Below are 23,975 nucleotides of genomic sequence, written 5' to 3' on the forward strand. Positions count from 1 at the left end.
TCTTGTGCTCTCTGCAAGTCCCTAACCCCTCAGGCGCAAAAAAATCGGGAGACCAGGTTGAAGGCCGCGATATACACTAAGGTCTTCACATCGGGGGCAATGTCTTCTGTGGGGGCTCCATCTTCCACCGCAACCCCCCTGCCGACTCTCGCCAAAGCTCCAACCCAGGAGCCGTCAGATGACCCATCGGCGCTCACTGCCGCTCTGGACCCCCCGGAACAGGGCCCGTCAGGAGAAGTCCCTCGACCCTCGAAAAAGGACAAGAAACACAAAAAGGGTCCCAAGGAAGGTCGCGACACCAGCAAGGACTCGAGCTCCCATAAGGGTTCTGCCTCGAGATCCTCTGCCCCGAAGGCACCCACTTCCTCCACTTCGAAGTCGGGTTCCACTCCGGGGTCCTCGGCCACCAAGGCCCTAACACCCTCAGGCTCGGGCAAGTCACCAACTAAGGCGGGGACCCTTTCGACATCTAAAAGACCCCGCACCTCCTCTTTAGAGAGAGACCGCTCTGCGTCGAAGCGACGTCATCCGGACGAACGGGACCCCCCAGTGACCCACCAGAGGGAGGTGCCCCAGGACCGCTCGGACCTTGACCAAGGGCACGCGGACACCGACCGGAGATCGCCGGGTGCCGATGATCGACCATCAGACCCTCGAATGGCATCGCGGGCGCCTAGGAGCCTGGTTTCCAGGTCCCCCCAAACTGATGACTGCCGCTCCGATCACCGCTTCGGGTCGCCGCTAAGGTCCCGGCCTACGCTTCCAGATCCTGTGTCCCCCATCAGTTCCAGGGACGTTCGTCGTTCGCTCACTCCAATGCTGACTCGCACTCTTCGTGTGGCTTCTCCATCGCCATCTCGAGATAGACAGCCGGAGTACTATTACGATACCGAGACGGACAGATACTATAGGCTGGTCCCTCGGGATGATGAAGACTCCCTCTTTGAACCTCGGGATCGGAGACCTAGACCAAGAGCTGTTTCCAGACCCTCCAGGGCGTCGACTTTCTCACCCCGCCGGGTGGAGGCCTCCACTAATCCGGATGTCGTGAAGCTCGAATCGGACGAAGAGACATCGTCCCGAGCCCGTTATCGTCCCAGAGGTGATTCGCTATCCTCCCGAGACGATGACTATCAGTCCACCACTCAAGACTTCGCCCAGCCTGGGGCAGTCTCGCCATCTGACGACGTCCGGACCTTCGCAGAGCATGTCATAAAAATGTCCAATGCTCTCGACATCAAGATTTCCCAGACCGAAGACGAGGCATCTGACCCGATTGAGAGACGGGTCCACGGCAAGTTGCCAACCCCACCGGCAATTCCCCTCCTCCCCTCGCTTGAGAAGTTGGCCAAGTGCTCCTGGGAAGCCCCCTCATCGACATCATCCAACAACAGGAAGGTAGAGTCTCTTTATAGAATCTCTCCAACCACTCCGTCATGGCTGTTCGGACACCCCAAACAAAACTCAGCCATCGTAGAGGGCTCCCAGCGTGCGTCGACCCCTAAGGCCTCTCTGATGCCCTCGGACAGAGAAGCAAAAAAGATTGACGCTCTGGCCAAAAAGGCCTATTTCTCATCGGCTCTGGGCATGCGGGTAGCCAACTACAACGCATGCATGGGGGCTTACATACAGTGGCTAATGGAAAAAACTCCCCCCTCGTGCCAGATCTACCGGATGACTCCCAGGCAATCCTCTCAGAGGTCCGCGATGAGGCCCATTCGATTGGAGGTTGGCTCATCACCTCGGCCAGGCATGCTACCGACTGCTCTGCGAAATCCATGGCGGCTGCCATAGCACTCCGCAGGCACGCTTGGTTATGGTCGTCGGACCTAAACCAGAACGCCCGCACGACCATCGAGGACATGCCATTCGATGAAGAAGGCCTCTTCCATCGCGAAACCGATGAGAGACTCAACTTTAAGTATAGGATGAGGACCGCGGCAAAAAAGCACAGTATGTCCTCCTCCCCCCAGTCATCCTCCCGCAAGCGCTTCACGGCGGTCCGCCAGTGGTATGGCCAGGGCCAGAGGCCCTATCAACAAGACCGGCCATTCCAGCGTCAGGACCAGTCCAGACAGCGTTTTCCATCCCAATCTTCTTCCTCCTCGGGCCGCCGGTCGGGGCCTAAATATAAGAAGAACTATAGGAGGCAAGATTCAGACCAAAATAAGAAAAGGACCTGAAGAGACGCAGCGTACTCCGTCGCTCCCTCTGTCCCGTCCTTCCTTGACAGGCTGAGGCCCTTTGCCACTACTTGGGCCTCCATTACCACCAATTCTTGGGCCCTCACCATCGTCTGTAGGGGTTATGCCCTTGAATTCAAAGAGCTCCCACCAACTGGAGCTATCCTGTCCACATCCCCCTCAGACACCCTTCTCGACGAAGTACGCACCCTTCTAGCAAAAGGCGCCATCTCCCCTGTTGAACCTGTCGACATCCCGAGATGCTTTTTTCCCCGTTATTTTACTGTTCCTAAGCCTGACGGAGGTGTCAGACCCATATTGGACCTTAGGCAACTGAACACTTACCTGTCTTATCGCCGTTTCCGGATGGTAACGCTAGCCTCTATTTTACCTCTGTTACAGCAAGACCTGTGGTTTGCAACCATCGACCTAAAGGACGCTTACTTCCATGTCAGCATCCGGGAGTCCCACCGCAGGTTCTTGGCCTTCGCCGTCGGGACAGATGTCTACAGGTACAACGTCCTCCCCTTCGGCCTGTCTACAGCGCCTCGTACCTTCACCAAGTGCATGGCGCCCGTGATATCCCATCTCCACCGCCGAGGCATGAGAGTCTTCCCGTACCTGGACGACTGGCTCTTCGTGTCTCCGTCACGTCAAGAACTGCAGCGACACACCTCAGAGGCGCTCAGGCTCTTACGGGACCTAGGACTAGTGGTCAACCTCGACAAGTCTCAGCTGCTCCCCACCAAGCAGATAAAATTCATAGGGTCCATCTTCGACTCCAACGACTGTATGGCATACCTACCTCCAGATTGCTTTCAGGCTTTGGTTCAAGCCATCAACCGCTGCACTGCCCAGAGGCGAGCAACAGCCAGAGACATCCAGGTGGCCCTGGGACACATGGCGTCGACAACATTAGTCACACCTTGGTCAAGGCTTCGATCCTGACCCCTACAGTCATGGTTTCTGTCGACGTTCGACCTAGAAAGAGACCCCCCGTCCCGCAGACTGACCATCCCGAGATATGTCACACGCTCCCTCCGTTGGTAGCTCAGCTCCCACAACGTCTGCGTCGGTATGCCCTTTTCGCTGCCCCAGCCAGAGCTGGTGCTCACCACAGACGCATCCGAAGAAGGATGGGGAGCCCATGTTCTGGACCTATGGGCCAAGGGTATCTGGTCTCTAGACGAAAGGACACTCCACATCAACGCACTAGAACTGCTGGCGGTAGAAAAAGCCTTGAGAGCCTTCGAGTCCTCACTGTTAGGCAAGGTCATCCAGCTCAGGACAGACAACACCACGGTGATGTACTACCTGAACAAGCAAGGAGGTACCAGATCTCGCACTCTCCTAGACATCACCCTCCGGATATGGGACTGGTGCATCCCCCGAGACATTCTGCTTCAAGCAGTACATCTACCCGGCACCCAGAACTCTCATGCAGATCTACTCAGCAGGTCTCCGTCGTCATGCCACGAGTGGAAACTCCATCCAGAGACGGTACACGACCTCTTTACCAGATGGGGAACACCTCAGATAGACCTGTTTGCGACCGTGTACTACTCCCATTGTCCCCAGTTCTGCTCCCGGACGCCGAACGACGGCTCCCTCGGAGATGCGTTCGGGTTTCGATGGTCAGGGATGGCGCTCTACGCCTTTCCCCCCTTCCCTCTGATCACCAGGACAATAGCCAAGATGACCTCGGATGCGGCCAACGCGATCCTAATCACGCCCTGGTGGCCGACACAGCCCTGGTTTCCGTGCCTTCTTCACCTATCTCAAGCCAATTTTCTCCGGCTTGAGCCCAGGCCAGATCTCCTGACGGTCCAGGGAGGACGAGTCCGACACCCGGACATCGAGACCCTTCCCCTGGTGGCATGAAGAATCCGTCCCTAGCACAGTTGCCAGCTCCGGTACGCAGGGTCATTTTAGCAGCCCAAAAGCCAGCCACTCAAAAATCCTATGGGCTGAAATGGAAAAAGTTTCTTCAGTTCCTGTCAGACAGGCACCTCTCACCAGCCCAGGTAACGACGCCGCTGGTCCTGGAATTCCTGATGTCTCTAGTTGACGCGGGACTCTGCCTCACGTCCGTCAAGTGTTACCTGTCGGCTATTTGCTCCTTTTTCCAATTCGAGGGCAAGCCCTCTTTCTTTAAAGACCCTCTAGTTAAAAGATTCCTAAAAGGATGTAATAACTTGCATCCTCAAGTGTCCTTGCCGGCTCTGGCTTGGAGCCTCGATGTGGTGTTGGGGGCCCTACAATCTAAACCATTCAAGCCCTTAGCCACCACGGACATTAGACTCTTGACCTGGAAGACGGTTTTCCTGGTGGCTATTACCTCTGCCCGCCGTGCGGGTGAACTTTGTGCCTTGCGCCGGGACCAGCCTTTCCTGCGATTCCACCTGGACAAGGTGGTTCTCAGAACGGACATTACTTTTTTGCCCAAGGTTGTTTCTACCTTCCACATGTGTCAGGACATTGTTTTACCTACTTTGGCTCCGAACCCGACTACCGACACTGAGAGGACCCTCCACACCCTAGACGTTCGTAGGGCCCTGGCTTTTTATTTAGATAGAACTAAAGACCACAGCCGTTCCGACAGACTGTTCCAGTGCTATTCGGAACCGAAAAAGGGACTCCCAGTGTCGGCCCAGAGACTCTCGAAGTGGGTATCCAGCACCATTGCTCTGTCCTATGAACTCTTGGGCAAACCCTTACCTAACAGGATTTGCTCCCATACCACAAGGGCAGTAGCGGCCTCTTCTGCCTTTCTGTCCGGTGTCCCCTTGGATGACATCTGTAAGGCTGCTGTATGGTCGCAACCTTTAACCTTTATTAAGCACTATAGGTTGGACACAAGAGCCAAAAGGGATGCTACCTTTGGGAGAACTGTTCTGCTGTCAGGACTACATTGACTATAGCATAACCTGCTGGACTCAGAAAGGTGACAGCACGAGACTTGGGGCTTGTCTCTTGAGGTGGGATGCTTTCCAAAGAGTTTATAAACAAACCATACAACTAGTTTGGTGCTCAGTTGTCTTTATTGGTACCATTTATGTTGGTGATCTTTCAGGTGTCATGACACTCCCGCCTCCACTGACCTTAGCTCGCCAGTCTCAACCCATTTGTATGATTCGCAGAGACCACGAAGAAGAAGGACAGGTTGCTTACCTGTAACGGTATTTCTTCGAGTGGTCATCTGCGAATACATACAAATCCCGCCCATCCTCCCCTCAGTGTCCTGCTCATATTGGCTCATTCTTGTCGCCTTCACGGCGAAAAAATTGCGGAACTGGGGAAAAGAGCAGGAACGGAGGTTTTATAGGGGATGGGCGGGGTTACCGCCAAAAAGTTTCAACATGTTGCAAAGTGTACTTTGCCTAGTGATTCCAGAAGTTTCCGAAGGCACTGCGCAGGCGGAGTACAACCCATTTGTATGTATTCGCAGATGACCACTCGAAGAAATACTGTTACAGGTAAGCAACCTGTCCTTATCCACTCTGAGAGCTAAACTGATAGAGTAAGGTATACATTTTATTTTTTAAAAAGTAATGCATCTCAGAGCAGGACATTCTTCTCCCTTTAGCCCTTTTGCTTATTTTCACACATGTGAAATCAAACCATTGATTTCAATGGTTTCTGTGCATACACATGTTTAGTTTTTCCTTATCCAGGCAGAAGATGTGTGTATATCTATAGCAGCAGGCTTGTCATGAGAGTTTTTACAAAAACCTAGGACCCTCTCAGGGAAAATGAAACAAGAATTATGCCCATGTGTGCAAATGTGCAATTGGAAAAGTGGCAGGGAATGTCATGTGGTCAGGTTCTAGTTGTTCATTTGGAAATGGGGTGAGAAATACTAATATTTGTTGCAGCTCCTTATGATATTTAGCAGAATGGTCTAAAGGTTTTAATGCCTCTCTGTTCTGATGGCTTAATGCTGCTTGCAAACACACTGGATAAAATACATGACTAATGGCTGGCATCCGGTTCAGTATCTATGCTGTTGTAAGCCAGACGTAAGCCATTGTAAATATTGAAATTCACATTTATTGTCATTGCACCAGTGCAACAACTAAAAGTCCCCCCAAAAGCCCACTTTAAAAGCCAGACATAAGGATATCCAAGGTGCTGGGGAGTGGCACTGTGAGTGAAGGGGCTTCCAGCCCTCTTCTGGCAGAAAAGGGCTTTGGTTACAGCTATTGTATCTGTTGCAAAACATCTTGCTGCTGGGAGAGGGCATGCTTCTTCACTTACTGCTGGGCTCAGCAGTGTCTTCAAAATCCCAGTGTTGGTGTTGCTGCCTGCCATCTAAAGTGGGTTTTCAGGGGTTGTTTAAGTTAGTGACCATTGTCATAGCTACCTTGCTTGATCTAGGACTTCCCCTGATTATTTCTACTCTGTTGCTTGCCATGGATGTTTGATGTTTTTCTTCTACACAAAAATAGCCTCTTTTCATTCAGAGCAGATTTTCTTGCCATCCTTTTGGGGAGGATCTGGCCTGCAGAAGGAATTTCCCCAGGAGAAAAGCAAGGAGGGAAGAAGTCAGTTGTCTCTATCTTCTAATCCATTGTTGAATGTCTCATCTATTCCTCAGGCTGCCAGAATAATTGGCGTATCCAAGGAGCAGCGACGGGCAATGGGGGTGAGCTCGGGTCTGGAACTCATAACTCTACCTCAAGGACATCAGTTACGGCAAGACTTGCTGGAAAGGTATTGAGCTGTGTGCTGTGTATGGGTGTGTGTAGTGTGAGTAACAGTGTGAGGTCTTTAGCATGGCTGTCTACAGGAATCAGCAGCTTGTGGCTGAGGCAGCTGCCTCTTGGGTATGTCAGGGTAGCCAATTCAATGGGGACATTGTGATGTTTACTAAAGAATTTGTAGGGTGGTGGAACTAAATTTTCCTTGGATGAGTGTTTTAAAGACCTTTAAGAAACACTTACATTGGTCACAGTTTTTGTGTGTCTTGAGACAAGATGCACAGCTGTATACCATGTGGTGACTTAGTAACAGCAAATGTATTTGTAACCTCTGGCCATGTTGTTTGTCCCACCAGATGGCTACTACATGTCACTCTAAGTTGGATAGTTACTAGGAGCGTAATCCTCTATGCATCATGTCAAATCTCACACGTGGTTGAGACGCAGTTCTGACTAATATAAATTCCAAATTCTAAGTGCTTTGTCATAAAGGGTTTCAGCCCTTGCCATCCCAAAATTTCTTTTGGACACCTGAATCTAGTGTAACATAATGGCTAAGGAAGTGGCAAGTTTCTAGTTCATTGGTTACAGTACTTTTTGAATGAATTCATTAGATGAAGCCACTCTTAGTCCCTTATCTATAGTGTGAGATTGTACTACTTGTCTACTTTACTGATTCTGAGTTCTGAGAAATTACAGCATACATTTAAAGCAGTTAAACACTTAAGGGTGGTTTAAAATTCTAAATGTTATTTTGCTGATGTGCAGGAGAAACTTTAATTGCAAATTGGAGCATGTTATCTTATGACTTAGGGAAACTAGAATAGATCCATTGAAACAAATGTTGACTGGTGAGTCAACACATAGGTTAATCCCTTTGATTCAGAGATTCTACTATAATTGGGATTAACAATATAGTCCATTGTCTTGAGACGTATAGTATTCCCCCCCCCTCCTTCAGTAAAACCTATGTAGCACTGACTGTTGTATGTGTAATTCCATTTGCTGTGCCACAGCTCCCTCTGGTGCCACACATAGTGGTGGTAAGGAGAAAGCTCTGAAAGCTTTCAGTGGGATTTGGACATGCTGTCACTTGTTTTTGGCTTGTTGTCATTGTGAGAATTGGTGGAGAAAGGAGGCTTTTTAAACAGGTGGCTACCTCTCTGGGGTGTTTTAGTTGTGGATTCCTTCTGTGTTTGGGGGTTGGACTATATGGCTCTTAGGGTCTCTTCCCACTCTGTTTCAATTACTGTTCCCCTGTTACTGTTTTCATGTGCTTTCAGGTCAGTACATACTTATGGCAGTCCTCTCATAGAGTATTCTTTGTAGGATTTATTCAGAGGAGTTTTGCCATTGCCTTTCTCTTAGGCCTGAGAGAATGGGTTTCCATGACCGATTGGGGCTTTGAACCCAGGTCTCCCAGAGTCCTAGTCCAATGCTCAAACCACTGCATCACACTGGCTCTCCTGTCCTGACTTCTGGAGATGTGAGTTTCGGCTGACAGCCCTGGAGGAATGTATCCTAAAAAAGTATTTTGTCTTGAGAGAGGCAGCTGCCTCCTCCACATGCTTGAGATTCCTTTGTCTTCTTCGTCAATCTTCAGGCACCATCTCATTGCTCTGGGCATCGCTGTGGACATCCTGGGCTGCACAGGAGCAGTGGATGAAAGGGCAGCCACCTTGGACAAAATCATCCAGCTGGCTGTGGAACTGTGGAGATCAGCTGGGGACCTCTTTGCTCTCTCTGCTGTGATGAAAGCCCTGCAACTACCACAGGTGAAGAATGGGTTTGGGGAGGAAGGGAAGAGCAGCATAGCTGTGGAGGAGACTTCAGGGCATCTGCCTGATGTTTTTGGCTACTGGATGCACCGAGTGGGATGTGAAAAGTCACAATCATAATGTAGATTCTTGCTCAAAAGGAAGGGTTTGATTAATGTTGTAGATGTCCCTCATTCTTAGGATGGACCATGTCTTAAGGTAGTCCTACTAGTAATTTGTGTGCCTTTTAGCTGGTACATATTTAATTTCTGCTCACTCTTCCCTGCCCGATTCCACTTTCAGCTGATGACACTGATAGAAAGAGGGCTCCTGCTGTTTGAAAGTGTTGTGCAGCTATTTTGTCTTTCTTACGGGATTTAATCTAGTATGAAAAAAACAACTGAAAGTAAGAGAAAAATATAGGGAAAACAAGGGAGGCCTGCAACTGGGGATGGTGTTCCAAGGTGAAGAAAGAAGTGCAGTCTAGAAGTGCAAATAAAACAACTCTCATTTTTCTAGAACTCTCTGGATAAGGGTTGCTTTAATGCATCATTCACTCCTACTGCACAGTCTCTATTCACTGCAGTTGGAGTTCATGTGGGATTTTCTTGCAAAAACTTTTGATGCTCAGCACCACATGGGTATGCTGCTACCAGTGCTCAAGGCATTGCCCAGGAGGCTTGCATGCTCTATCCCCAAGGCTAACTGCTCATGGCCTCCAATCACATCCCCATCCACCTGTACCTATTGACTCTATTGAAATAAATGATTTCCAGCAGAAGTTGATCACAGAATCATGCTGGAGGGCCTCCTGCACAATTTTGTAGTCAACATCTACTGGAAGCATACCATGGAATTACACTGGAAGACCTTGAAAATCCCTTGAGGGAACATATTTTTTCAAACATGAGTAAGTGAAATCATGGGTACAGGTTCTGCAGATATAGGGGTTGTACTTTAGTTTTAGGATGTCTTGTTTTAAAAACTTCTAACTGAAATGCAGGTTATAAATATTTTAAATTAATATTCATAGAATCTGCTAATAGAGCTATACTCTGAATGAGGAGATTCTGGTGCTTAATAGCCACTGTATCTCAATGGATCTTTATACGGTAATTTGCAGTAGGTGAAAAGTGCTTCCTTCTGTTGATCTTGAATTTACTGTTTGGGATCCAATTAACAAAGCTCTGAATAAAATGCACAGATGTATGCAAGTTTGAATGTTCTAGTCATAGGGTATCCTTACCTGAGGCACTGCCTTTTCCCTGATAGATCCATTTGGCCCTTGAGCTAATCTGGAGAGGCCATCCTGATAGCAACTCATGCTCCTGAGGTCTGGGCATTTAGCATTGTGATACCCACTGTGGCATAGCTTTCTGACATTCAACATGTGCCAGCAATTTCCACACAAATGCCTTTCAGACATGTGGAAACATTATGTAGTTTTGCAAATCCAGCCTGATATTTATTTCATAGAAACAAAAGTACTGTATTTTAATTTTATTATGTGTTGTTTTATGTTTTCTTATGGCTATATTCTTTATAAGAATTTATAAATAAATGCTCCAAAATCTGAAATTACCACATATAGTCCACATGTCTGAAATTGAGGTATCTTTGCTTTCTAATAGTTCAATAAGCACAAACTGTTTCATATTTTATATTGGGTATAAAATTACCTTTAGGCTATGTCTATAAGGTGTGCATGAAACATAAATGAATTTCATGTTTTGACCATGGTTCCATCTCCAAGATACCTCATTATGTATATGTAAATATTCAAAAATCCCAAAGAATATGAAATGCAAAACATCTCTGGTCCCAAGCATTTTGGATAAGGGATACTCAACTTGTAATAAGAAGCCAAGCAGCAGTGAACCATTAGGGCAGACACTATAGAAGCAGGGAAGCTGTGGTCTTCCAAGTGTTCTTGGACTCCAGCTCCCATCATTCCTAATCACTGAGCACAGATTCACCATCCTGGTGTAAAACATTTATATTCCATTTTACCTCCACAAGCTAGCAGACCATTTTCTCAGTTTGAATGAACCTACATGATAAGGACCTGGGATAGTAAATTCAGTTATTTCTCTTACCCCTGGTATAGATCACACGACTGGAACAAACATGGAAGCTCTTGCGCCAAAGCTACACCCAAAGTGCCATCATCTTTGAGAAAGAGCTGAAGCCTCTCATGGGACGCCTGAACAGGGCTGAAGGTGAGGTTGGGATAGACTTTTCAGCCATTTTGGAGGCAAGGGAAGGATTGAGGGCCACTTTAGTAGAATTAGAAACAGAAACTTGTGATGAATTTACCAAGTTTATGTGTCTCTAAATAGGCTCTTAATGTCTGAAATCAAGAAAATGGACAATAAAGCATGCTTAACCACAGCTGCATTTGCCCTGCAATTCAGGGGAGCAGCAGCCATGGAAATCCCCAGAAAGTGACACTACTGAGTCCAGCTTCCACAGCTATACTGTTCAAATCAAACTTAAATTCAACTTTATTTTTTGAAAATGTGTCTAGCCCTTTTAAAGATATTCCTGTTATAAATGTGTGACCAAATCCACATTTCAGAGGTGAATAATAATTTTTAATGATCAGTCATAGTATTTTTACACACCCTATTTAGATAGCTCACTGCTGTCCCCATAGCACACACAGATCCACTGTGGAAAGAGTTGGCACCATAAAAACGTCAGAAGGAATTCTGCAGAATAAGGGGAATCATGCACATTGACATTGGAATAATCCCTAGAGGTTTCAGAATTCAGCATTTGATGTTACAGAATCTGTGTCCCTTTGGTGCAAAATTAGGAGGTATTTTCAGCACAAGATATACTCAGCTCTTACCTTTCAAAGATGTAGATGTCTGGAAAATCAGTATGCAAAGGGATCTTGTAGCACCTTTAAGACTAACTGTAAGAAGTTGGTAACATGAGCCTTCATCAGCTCTCGTTGTTAGCTGCCCTGAGTGTATCTCAACTCATGGCAACCCTCATTGATGATTCATGGATGAGACATCTCCAAGCTCCCCTATCCTCTGTTGCTCTGCTTAGGATTTGAAATTACACATTAGAGAGGCATGTAGATTCCTGCCTAAAGGAATCCATCCATCTAGCCTGCAATCTTCCTCTCTTTCTACTACCCTCTCACTTTCCTAGCATTATTGTCTTTTCTAACGAAGTCATGCCTTCCCAAGACGTGGCCAAAGTATGACAGCCTCAATTTGATCGTCTTGGTTTAAAGGGAGAGCTTAGGCCCAATTTGTTCAAGGACCCATACCTTAAGTCTTTTTGGCTGTCCACAGTGGTGGTGAATATACCTCTAGTACTTAAAAGAAGCCTGAGTCTTTGGTTAAGTCCCCATAAACACTTGTACTCACAACTGTTGTGGTCAGAAACTGTGCCTCTTCCTTTGTTGCCAGCACATTGGACTGGCAGTTGAATTCTACTTCAGAGCTGGCAATAAAATGACATCCTCCATGACATTTGAGGCAGAAGGCTAATTTAGGAGATCTAGAACAGGTTGGGTGGAGAACAAACCTCTGCTCTTCAAAAAAGGGGAACTGCTGGGGAATTCAGGATGAACAGCTCTTGCCCCAAAATTGCTGCCCAAGGCAGTTGCCTCATTTTGCTTAATAGTAGAACCAACCCCTTGTCTGGCCCTAACTAGTCACTTTCATCTCCTTTGATTTTACTTACTTTTTTTATTCTAGCTATAAGATACTTTGAGAGAGAGAGAGAGAGAGAGAGAGAGAGAGAAATGGTACAGTTGTTTTAAATAACTTCTGCTAGTAATACTATTTATGCAAATGGTGGTCCAAAAATGTGATGTAGACCATGGCCAAATAGTTATGTTTGCAAAATGGTATGCCCGCACTAGAGGTGTAGTCCTAGTTGAAGCATGTGAAATGGAAAGTAGCCGACACTGAAACAACATCACTGTGCAAGCACACTGCATGGTTTGCAAACACATGTGACATGGCAGTCAGGTTGGTCAAGACCTCCAACACAGGTTGAATATACCTGATCAGGCTCTAAGGATTGTCTTGAAAATGTGGGTTGATGAAGGAAACATTTGGCACAAATCCACAGTTATATGTGGCCTTGAATTGTCAACTTATGGTGATACTGAACAATCATGTGACTTAACCTCCAAGAGGCGTAAGATGAAGTGTAGCCCATGGGGACATGCCATTAAATTCCCCTTGTACAAAGCACCACAGATATGTTTGGCTTGTCACTGTAGCTGCCAGTGGGCTTCTAGTCAATATTTGAGGTGGTCATTATGACATTTAAAGCACTAAATGGGTTGAGACCACAATATTTGAAAGTCTCTCTCCCTATAAGCATCCCCCTGAGGACTGAGGTCTGTTGGAGGGGTGCTCCCCTGTATCCCAGCAGGGGGACAATAAACTGAGAGGATGTAGGAGAGGAGGACCATCTTACCTGTGGTACCCCAGTTGTAGAATGATGCCCTCTCCTTAGAGGACCAGGTGGCACTAATGCTTCATCATATAATCATCAGTAGCTTAACAGATTTATTCCAAAATACCCATGCACATGGATTTAAATTGGTTTAAATGTTGAGCCGCTTTAAACTTGTTACCATGTTATGTTTTTAGTGTATTAAAAATTATTTTTTATTGTTTTTAATAATTTAAGCTGTTTAAATTGATTTTACTTGTACACTTCCATGAAATATTGTGATGTAGGTGGAAGATAAATATTTTACTAAACAAAAACAAATACCATCACAGGGTCAGAACAGTTTATATAACTATTAGTCTGACAATGTGATATTTCTTTTGTTTGTTTGATTGATAAGTCTTCTGCAGGGTGGCGCCCTCCAGATTGGTTGGAATATGTGCCCCATCATCCTCAGAAAGTGTGCTCTTTGGGCTAAGGAGGGTTGTTGTCTAACGTGTCAAGGAGAAAATAAGGTTGGGGAGGCTAAGTTAGATCTGTTCATATGGATATTTATTTTGGTGTGAACTGCATTGGTCTCTGTACTGGGAAAAAGCAGAATATACATTAAATGAACAAGGTGGACTCAAGACAATAATACTTGAAGATTTTGCGTGTGTGGGCCCCATGGTAGACTGGCTCCAATAGGATGGTAGTGCTGTACACAGGTTTTAGGTTTTGGTGTACACCACCAAGACTTTCTGCATATTAAATGTTGTAAGTGGGCATGGATATATACAACCAATTTACCACAGCATGGGTGTTACGATGTGCAGGCTTCTCCTTTAGCTGGATGGCCTCCGGACAGCCATGTGAATCTCTTTCCTTCCTGAATCCTTGCAGTTAAGGCATGGTTGCTATTCTGTTGTACAAGGAAGTTGGGCTCTGAAAAGTTTGCAGTGAAGACTAAACTGCCTTGCACCAAGTTGGACTGTTGGCCCATCTAATCCAGTGCGGTCTTTTCTGACCAGTAGCAGCACTGCAAGGACTCAAGCTCTTTCCCAGTTTGTCTCCCTAGGATCCTTTTGTATGCCCACTGCATGTGGCTCTTAGAGCTCTGCTACATCCCTGTGCTACCCAATATTTTTTTGCAGATTTTCTGCCTAGCTCTTCAATGGCTCAAGATCACTACAAAAAGCAATTTTGTTCTCCCGCTGGAATCTCCCTCACCGAAGGGAAAAAATGATTGAATATTGGCTGAAATCAAATATTATGTCACTTCAGGTCACATTGGGTGTGCCAGTGCAGCCTTCTAAGGTTTGCGGCTTGGAGCCAAAAACTGGTTCTGTTCCCCTCTGCATCTGTCCACACTTGTTTTAACTGGGAGGACTGAGTGTGGGGCTTCTGCATGCAAGACAGGTGTCCATCCACTGAGTGAAGGAGTCTCTTCCCAGAAGGGATTCAATTCACTGAATCATTTCTATAAAGGATCTATGACAGTTCTCCCTCTGCCCCACAGAAGATGTAGTCCTTGCCCCAAAGGAGGTTGCAGTTCCCCACATCTTGCCCCTCCTCTGCCTTATGGAAGGAGAAGAACTGTGGGGCGACAGTGGAGACACATGTGATGTTCTTCTACGAATGCTAGCAGCAGCCCGCTTCATTGCCACCAATGCCAGCGCCTATCGAGTCAGTGCTGAGACTAGGCTCCAAGGTAAGAGAGCTCTTCATGGGGAAGAGGGTGCTCAGAACAGAGAAAGCCATGCTGACCTTTGGGTTGAGGCTGGCCATTTCTTCTTTTGATGTGTCTCTGGGGTTGCTCCTTGCAAAATACATGGGGCTACTTCCCTCTACTTTCATTGCAAAGTAGACTCAACTAAAAGAGATGTGTCTAAGGATCAAGTGAGCTCCAGAGCTGTGCATGGATCAGTAGGTATGCTTCTTATGGTCAACTATGCCATCACTTACTTTTTCAGTGACCTGCACAGTGTAAGTCTACTGCTTGATTAATTAGTATTGTAGGGTGCGCTCTTGTTCACTTTTTCTTCATCCTAGTCAGATCGGTTCAACTTGGCCTTTAGTAGTGACATTGTTCCCATTTCCTTCTGTTGCAGACACAGAGCCCATTTCTTCCCCTTTGGCTTCAATAGAATAGAGGGTAGGGTAGACTTAAGGCTTGTGAAACATATGTTGTCCTAAACCCAGCTGAAAGTAGATTTCTTGAATCTGTAGGGCTTACATATGTGTGGATTTACTAGTTTCTCACAGATTTAGTTGGTCTACTTTAGTTGAGACTAGCAAATGTATTTAGGCCAGGTGAGGGCAAAATGACTGACTAGTTTCCTACAGACACCTTTGCTTAGAACCTTGTGCCATTGCAGCAATATAATTTCAGGCAGGAAAGCATCATTTTGTTGGCTGTTGTTGAAAAACCAGAATCTGAAATCCTTGCCAAGCTACTAACTTGCAGATCAGTAGGTCTTTGCTATTCTGCCTGCCTTTGAAATAAAAGATAATCAAGCAAGAGACACATCTTGTAGTAGCAGGTATTTAGGATAAAAACCTGAAATGGTGATGAATTTTTGAAAGTCTTGGTTGCAGCATATTTTAGGATCAACCCTGAAAGAAAGGGTTTCATTCTTTGGGATCTGTGACTTCTGCCAAGGATCTGGGTTCTTTTCTTGCTCCATGAAAAAAAGAAGTCTAGCTGCCCCTTTCATTCTTCTGTGTCAGCAAGCCTAGCCCTAGACAAACTTTCTCGTCACCCAGCTCCAGCTAAGAACGACTTGTTACATTTTTGTTCAGTGGTGACAAGATAGCTACAGGAGCTTGTTAAATTCATTTCACTGCAGGCCAGAACAAAATCAAGTGTGGGACATGTTATATCTGTCAACATGAAATCCTGAGGTTATTTTGCTCAACATGTGAACACAGGTTGAGGCATGCTTAGCATTCCTGTTTTTGCAGCTAACAGTTAAAGTCAGTTGAAGAAGTTAAGAACTGGATCAGATTGGAGCACATCCCTGCTCCTTTGTGTCATGTGTAAATTGTGGGATCCTAGAATATGATTCAGCAGGGAGGCTTTCTGTTAACACTTTTTTTGTGTTCTAGATCTGCTTTTCTCTATAACTTGGGTAATGAAACCTCCCCTTGTATCATTTTCACTACTCTGGAGCTGTGACACAATGCCTGTCCCCACTTCTTACTTGCAGGATGACACTTTGTAGCTGCTTTAACAGGAGATATTACAATTCTAGGGGCAATCACTATGTGACTAAACTTTACAGACCTCTGTGATCTGTGCTCACACTTCCTTTATGCTTCTTCTTCATTTAGGGTTCCAAGCCACTCCAGAGCTCCTGGAAGCATTTCGGACAGAATTCTCTCTTCGTTTATTCTGGGGCAGCAAAGGAGCTGAGGCAAACCGGGCTGAGAGGTACAAGAAATTTGAACGGATCCTGACTGTCCTTTCACAGAAACTGGAGTGAAAGACTCATGAAAGAATTTTGTTCCTCTGTGGCACCAACTAGGAGTGGAAAAGAGAAACAAAAGGAAGAGCTACCCACTGCTTGTTGAATAAGATCCACAGTGAGCTGAAACCTGGGAGTGTGACAGGCACTGAATGGTGTAGAGAATACTGCTTACAAGGAGCGGGAAGCACACCAGTGATACAGATTGTACACAAGAGGAAAATGGCCTTATTTCCACAACGGCAGGGCAGAAATGGTGGTTCATTCCCCTTAAACATGGTACCTTTTTTGCTAGTACCAGCAGCCTCTTCAAAGGGCTTGATATATAATAAGGGAAGGAACGGATAGCTCTTTGTTGGTATGTGGTGTTGGAAAGTACTCTTGTCTCCACCTACTGCAAACCAGAAGTTTAGCAGACTAAGATTACTGGGAGAGGCTAAAGTCACAGAATCCCCCATTTGCCTTGGTAACAGTTATGATCATGGAGAGGGTGGGGAGAGGATTCCTTTGTGATTCTTGGCACCTTTGGAACAGGGCAAGAAAAGGAAATGTACCTTAAAATGGGAGAAGAGTTTACATTTTTGTGATCTACTGTACTTTTGTTTTTCACTCGGACCCCAAAGTAAGTGTAGCAGATGTGAAATAGTTGCTCAAAAAAGAAGACAGAACTGAAGTACAAAATCTGTTTGAGCATTTGGAATTTACTCGGTCTTCTTGTTGCGTGCCTTCAAGTCATTTCCAAACTATGGTGACCCTAAGGCGAACCAACCTATCATGGAGTTTTCTTTGCAAGATTTGTTGAAAGGAGATTTGCCATTGCTTTCCTCTGAGGCTGAGAGCATGTGACTTGCCCAAGGTCACCCAGTGGGTTTCATGACCAAATTTGGTATCGAACCCTGGTTTCAAGAGTCATAGTCAAACCTCTACACCATGCTGGTACTCTACTCAGTCTAGGAAGTTTGTTTTCAGTACCAGAACTAGGATGTGTACATAAATTTGTACACAACTCCCATTGTTAAATTTCGGGAGCTAAATTTATGAGGCAAAGAAAGCTTTTTGCTATTGGTAAACCTACTGGGAGTTAGAAACTACTCCTGACCTGCATGCTTTGTCTTGATAGAAAAAAACATCTGTTTCTACCTACTCAGTGGTAAAGAAACTCTGTAAGTAACAGAAAGATTGCTAATTCCTTCATAAAACAACCTCACTAAGGGAACCTGTCTCCACAATGTCCTGAGGTTGCTATAGAAGGGAGACACTTAGGTAAGGCCAGTTGGGGCAAGAAGAATGAATCTAACTGGCACAGCAGCAAAGACAACTGATAGAACAGGAGGTAGGTGAAGTTTTGCTGCAGGATACTTCCCTATCCATCTGTCTCTCATTCAGGAAGCCATACAAATGAGATTAACAAGGTGTGCAGACTGGCCATTAAGGCCACCATAGGGGTAGAGTGGGGTGTGCTGTCTGCACAACGCATGCCCCGACTCTACCACCATGCTGGCGTGATGCCACATGTCACCACATGGTGCGCGGCATCACAGTGTTCTTCTGGCGCTGCGTCCAGATGACGCAGCACCAACAGAGCACAGAGAAGCTGCAGCACCGGTGGCTAGGGTGCCCTTTTCGAAGAACAGAAAGGAGCCAAGGAAAGGCCAGATTGGAGCTGCAGCATGTAGTTGCCGCAGCCCCAATTTGGCGCTAAAAGGGGTGGCCTGTACAGCCTCTAAGACCTGTTTTTTGCTAGGAGCTCCTGCCTAACTTTATCTGATTTTTGGAAGCTAATCTGCAACAATTTTTATTCTTTTTTTCTTCTTAGGTATGCATCTTTTTATGGCCACAGTAGCGTAAGCGGGGAATGCTCTCTGTGGTACAATTCAAAGACATAGCCATGTTAGTCTGGAAAGTCAATATACAAAAGGATCTTATAGCACCTTGGACACTAACTGAAAGAAAGAAGTTGGTAGCATGAGCGTTTGTGGGCTTGAGCCTACTTCCTGTGCGTCGGAGCAAATAGGCTCATGTCTACGAAAGCTCATGCTACCAACTTCTTTCTTTCAGTTACTCCTAAAGGTGCTACAAAATCTATTAACTGTTCCTTCTTCTTCATGATCTCTGTGACGCACACATATTGGGTTGTTCTGTGCCTGTGTAGATTTTATATTTTTGGCTTAAAACAGGAGGGCAGCTTAGGTTCACAGGCTACAACCCTCCCCCATTGGTTGTATCAGTGCAGGATGTGATAAAATAAAATAACTGAGGGCGGCAATAGTCTTCCAGCTCCTGAATGACTACATACACATCATAATCTAGCATTTTTATAAACGTTTTTAAAAACCCACGCTTGCGAGGCCAGAGAAACAAACAAGAAGTCAACTGCACAGGCACCCACAAGTTACTTCTGTCTACTATTTACATAAAGTGTAAAAAGGCACCTGGAAATACATTCTACATTGCCAGAGAGGGGTTCAGCCCCCCTCTGCTCTGTCCACCAATGCACAAAGGAATTAGAGAGCCAGGGATGTGGTTGGTTTTTACAGATTATGTGAACAAAAAGCTAAACTGAGTGGTAAAATAAAATTGGTCACTGTATAAAAAGGCTAATTCATTAGCGTCCTCATCTTTAAAAACACACAAATACATAAGTGGGGGTGGAGATAGAGGATGGGGCAGGAGAAAATCAGGACACCCAACTTCCCTGACAGCAAAGGCTTTGAAGGAAAGAGGGGGAAACAAACTTTATTTAAGGAACAGGCACTTTTGAATGGCTGAATGGTTCAGGCCAATCAGATCCAGGGAAAATAAAGTGCATTTCAAGGAAAAATAATCTGGACATTGGTTTGATGCCAGTATGGCATCTGGCCTGACTTCTACGTAAAGATCCTCTAGGTGGTACTTACATCTCACTTAGAAAGCTATGGCAGCTGATGTTCTCTGCTATGCAAATACTCTCAACTCCCTCAACCATCCCAAACCACACACAAAAGGAAAGCCAAAAGGCAGATGCAGCAGCAGCAGTTGTGAAAGTGAAAGTTAGTCTTCTAACCTAACCCTCTCCACACTCATACTTGGCACCCTAGTGTGTCAGAAGCATACACACGCACACCTGTCCCTCTCTTGGCTTGTGGGCACAGTTTCATGAAAGCAGCATAAAGCAGTTACTGAGATCTAGAGGATACAGTTCTGCTCTGACAACTTGGCAAATGAGGAGAAGGGACAGGACCACTACCACATTGGGCTGGGAGGAAAGGAGTCAGTGCAGCTATGAGAGGGAGCTATGTGCATGCACCTTAGAGCTCGAAAAAGAGGCTCTCCTTTATGCAAAATTGTGTAACCACTGGCCAAGGAGAGGAGGGATGGCACTCTTTTAACTCTTCCTTCTAGTGCACATTTTGCAAGTATAGTTTAGCTCTGCTTGCCCTGAAGGTATCTGGGGAGGGGGGGTGAGGGAGAGGGATAACGACGGTTGGGTGCCTGGGCAAGACAGTCAACCCCCTCTCTTGTGCTCTTATCTTGTTTTTGAGTGGGCTATAGCCTACTGTATTCTATTCAACAAGGCTATTCTTGTCTCCCACAGCTCTGCAGTAATGATTTGGCATGAGATTCCTTCCTTTTATGGTGCTTGTTCACAGCAGGTACTGTGAAGTTCTTCCCAGTCAAATGAAACACCACACCTCTTCCTCTCATGTCCTGATGTTGCCTTCCAAGCTGCCATTCCTGGGATGCCATAGCCAACTCCCCACTCAGTTTACATTCACCCGCAGGTAGGAGGTAGGGACATAACCTTCACCCCCTTTGCTTCGCCGTACACGCGTCCATCCATCCCCTTTGTCCTCCTCCATCAAGCTGAGCTCTTCACCCTCCATCATGGAGATTGTGCCCTCACTGGAACCTGGAGGGGAAAAACCCCACCAACAAACATGTGTAAGGTGAAATTAAGACTAACCAGAAGGCAGAAGAGTAAAAATGAAATGGTTGTAAAAAGACATTCAAATAACGAACAACCTTAGCATTATAGATAGAGGAACAGGACAAAAACAAGTGAACAAAAAACCCAACTATTTTCCTAAATACTTCAAAGTCCAGGATTATTCAGTGTTCAGTTTCTGGCCCATCAAGCTGAAAGCAGTAGTAACTATAGCCCATGCATTGGTCAATCAAAATTTATGTAAAGGTGTTTTTTTTTTACATCTCTCTCCATACTTCACAGTGCCTTTATTAGTTAGCTAAAGACTGCCAGTTTAAACAAATAAATAGAATTGTTTATAAAGTTCAATGATATAAATAACTTACAACTGCAAAATACCAAACACAAATACAGATAATGCATGCCTCTATACTTTACATTGTTACTGGTCCCAACAAGGACAACAGAGATATACCTATAGGTGCTCCCTGCACAGCATTATGGAGACTTTTGCCATTTTTCAGGCCTGGAAGAGCCAGTAGCATTCCAGGGAGATAAAACTTTTTGCCTGCAGAGACGCTTTTGTTGACAAATGCTGGCATAAGCTCCAGTTACACCACCAGCATATAAATTTTGGGTGACATTGTAGAAGAAGGTATTCTGTACTTCCTTGGGCAACAACAGCTGAGAGACTTAACCCCATGCCCCTGGTGACAGAAGGGCACCCATGTGTATTCCACTGGACTTCATGTACCAAGGGAAAACTGTGGAGGAGGCTGCTCCCTTCTCTAGTGAATGAGAACAGCTGGTCTGCATCCAAGTGCACCTCCACAGATAGTCAGTGAATGAGGGTAACAGCGGCCCCATGAGCTTCACCCGATAACATGAATGTATACTGGTGGGAGCAAATGGGAAAGAGGGAACCATCTCTGCTCCCTTGGACAATGAATGACATAAGGATTTATGCTCTGCTAGTGTGCTTAATGTATAAGTTTAGACTCCTGAGAATCTTACTTTTCAAAAGGTCTATTCTCATAATATTACCTGCAGCAATATGTCTAAGAAAATATAGGAGGCCTGGGAACAACAAGGCTCCAGTAAACAGGTTTGAATAGTCCCATTGGAAGAAAAAGTTACAGTGTGATACATGTTTTTAAAAATGGGCAATGCCATCTGTAATCTAAGAGGCCAGGAGAATGGCCATTTCAAGAGAAGAAAAGTCATTTCAGTGGTCTAAATAGCATGTTTTAATTAGCATACTTCACAGAGTTTACAATATTCAGTTTATCTGTTCAGGTGCTTTGATGGTGAGTTCCTGCATGGCAAGGGCACTGGACTTGATGGCCCTTGAGGTCTCTTCCAACTCTATGATTCTATTATTATTATTTTATCTACCTCCTGCATCCTTTCCAATGTGAGGAAAGTGATGTTGACCAAAACCAATCCATCCCACCCTGCTGCATCTTTCACAAGCCATCACTCCAAAGTAGCTGAGTTGGAAACAACTCACATACAACCCCAGACTAGGGTAATTCACTCTGAATGCAGCAGCAGGGAAACTTTGAGTACTTACCTTCAAACTGATAGAGAGCCACACAGGTACCAATAGGTGAAACCAAATCCTCCTCAAAGTCCTCGTCAAATTCTGTGTAGATGGCCTGGTTGAGTGTGTCCTGGCTCTCATCAGAGTGAGTGGTTTCGGGGCTGTCAGGGGAAGAAAAAAACAGCAATAAGTGGCATGAGAGCTTCCATCTGCAGACCTGGTTCTCCCACCAGCAACTAGCATGCAACACAGCCAAGCAACAGGCCTGCTGGAATTCATCCACGACTTCCAATGAGAAATGCTAACATTTCTCATTTCCAAATCATGCTCTTTTAAAAAAAACAAAAAACCCTGAAATGCTTTTATTTAAAAATTTACAAACACAAAATTGCACTGGCCTGCTGTTTGAAGGACCCTGAGAGCTATTGTCCAAAGAATGGGAACATGAAAGGCAACACTTTTCATATGACAAAATTCCTCTGGAATAGAGGAAGGCGAAATGACCTAACCCTCCTTTTGGTGGGCATTAGGCAGATGCAGGGGAAGGAGCCTTTCATATTGTGGCTTCTGTCTTCACTTAAAAGGAGGATTGATCTTTCAGTACAATCCTAGCAATGGACAATGAGTAAAGCAATGGGTTTCAATTTAGGAGGAATCTCCCAACAGGCTTCTATCCCAGAAAATTTATCCCAGTCTGAGGTTTTACAACATAAGATGACTGAAACAAACAATATTTCAAAGCAGGGCCAAAAATCATGTGGGCTGCAGGTTGGCATGCAACAAGCTCTGGGTAGGAGCACATGATTCCTAGTCTTCTGTTCCAAAAGGATAAGCATCTCCATTTCTTTCAGAAACAACAATGATGGAATGTGCAGCTAATAGCTTTCTGTTGGTTCCCTTTCTACCCTTTAACATTTGGGATTTAGAGAAGCGAGAGTAAAAGTACTGTTTAGACAGAGGCAGGCTGGGGAAGAAAAGCCACAACCTAAAATAGCTGCGATCTAAGGATCTATGTGCTGCTCAAGGCAATTTTCAGGTTTTTGTCCCATTAAGAGGGGCAACTCAATTCATGGAGATCGTGCCAAAAGAGCAAGTGATTTTAGCAACTACAAAACAGCTCCCAGTGATACAGAGATTCAGATATCCAGAGCTTATCTCTTCTCCTGTTCATGCAGAGGGTTTCTTTCCAACAACATTAAGTACAGCCAGCTTGGCTTCTATATTCCCCATACCCAGCTCTTACCTGTCCTTCTCATGGGAGCAGTTGTTGTTGTTCAGGGAACTGGCATGATCCAAGTGGCGGCTGTAGCGTGTGACCGTATCAGGCCGGTTACTCAGCATCCTGTTTTCTGCATCTGCCAGCCAAGCCTACATGGGGCCAAAGAGAAAGGTGGGAATGAAGGCTCCATGAGGTGTTTTCCTAATGGCCTACATAACAGCAATTGTTCATGGTCTCTGTTCACAATCCTCCCTGTAAGTTGCAGTTGCTTGAAGGGTAAAAAAGATTTGCCTGGTCTTACCACAAGATGTGCTGAACAGAACTGCTCAGACTTTCTCTGTGATTAACCCTCCAATCCATCTGCCTTGGTCCAGGCCTTAGAGGGAGAGAAGAACCACTGGACCTCATCCCCTTTCCCTCCATCATTCCCTTCTCCTTTTGTTTCGTGTCTTTTAGATTGTAAGCCTGAGGGCAGGGAACTGTCTGATTAAAAATAATATTGTAAGCCGCCCTCAGAGCCATTAGGGCTGAAGGGCGGGATATAAATACCTAAATAAATAAAAATAAAATAAACCCTTCCCATGTTCTAACCATGTCAGGGCTTGGAGTGGAAGAATCAAAATTGGCTCTTTCTCAAGTAGCCACTTTTCACAGCTTCATGGAAGAGAAGTTAACATAAGGTAAAATAAATAAATAAAAGTGTAGGATTTATTAGCTCCATTTCCACTAACAATTGCTGACCAAAGTGAAGTACAAAGATGAAATTACATTAACCTTATAAAACAGACAGCA

At 45.5% G+C, this 23,975-nt stretch overlaps 2 protein-coding genes across 4 annotated transcripts in view; one reads left to right on the forward strand and one right to left on the reverse strand.

Moving 5' to 3' along the window:
• Window positions 1-19,112, forward strand: part of LOC121920226 (breast cancer anti-estrogen resistance protein 3-like) — a 36,095-nt gene extending 16,983 nt beyond the window's left edge. Inside the window, exons 6-10 of the mRNA XM_042447300.1 lie at window positions 6,781-6,896; window positions 8,487-8,658; window positions 10,748-10,859; window positions 14,570-14,761; window positions 16,384-19,112. Of these exons, the coding sequence (XP_042303234.1) occupies window positions 6,781-6,896; window positions 8,487-8,658; window positions 10,748-10,859; window positions 14,570-14,761; window positions 16,384-16,535 (744 nt within the window). The 3' untranslated portion in view covers window positions 16,536-19,112. The remainder of the gene's footprint in view (window positions 1-6,780; window positions 6,897-8,486; window positions 8,659-10,747; window positions 10,860-14,569; window positions 14,762-16,383) is intronic.
• Window positions 19,113-19,233: 121 nt separating this feature from the next.
• TRIP10 (thyroid hormone receptor interactor 10) overlaps window positions 19,234-23,975 on the reverse strand; it is a 34,085-nt gene continuing 29,343 nt past the window's right edge. For all 3 annotated transcript variants that reach the window (XM_042447303.1, XM_042447304.1, XM_042447302.1), the window contains 3 exons: window positions 23,208-23,332; window positions 21,995-22,125; window positions 19,234-20,406 (listed from right to left, as the gene is read on the reverse strand). In XM_042447303.1, coding sequence (XP_042303237.1) covers window positions 20,258-20,406; window positions 21,995-22,125; window positions 23,208-23,332 — 405 coding nt within the window. In that variant the 3' untranslated portion in view covers window positions 19,234-20,257. The remainder of the gene's footprint in view (window positions 20,407-21,994; window positions 22,126-23,207; window positions 23,333-23,975) is intronic.

This window comes from Sceloporus undulatus, chromosome 2 (genome assembly GCF_019175285.1).
Source record: "Sceloporus undulatus isolate JIND9_A2432 ecotype Alabama chromosome 2, SceUnd_v1.1, whole genome shotgun sequence".
NCBI lineage: Eukaryota > Metazoa > Chordata > Lepidosauria > Squamata > Phrynosomatidae > Sceloporus > Sceloporus undulatus.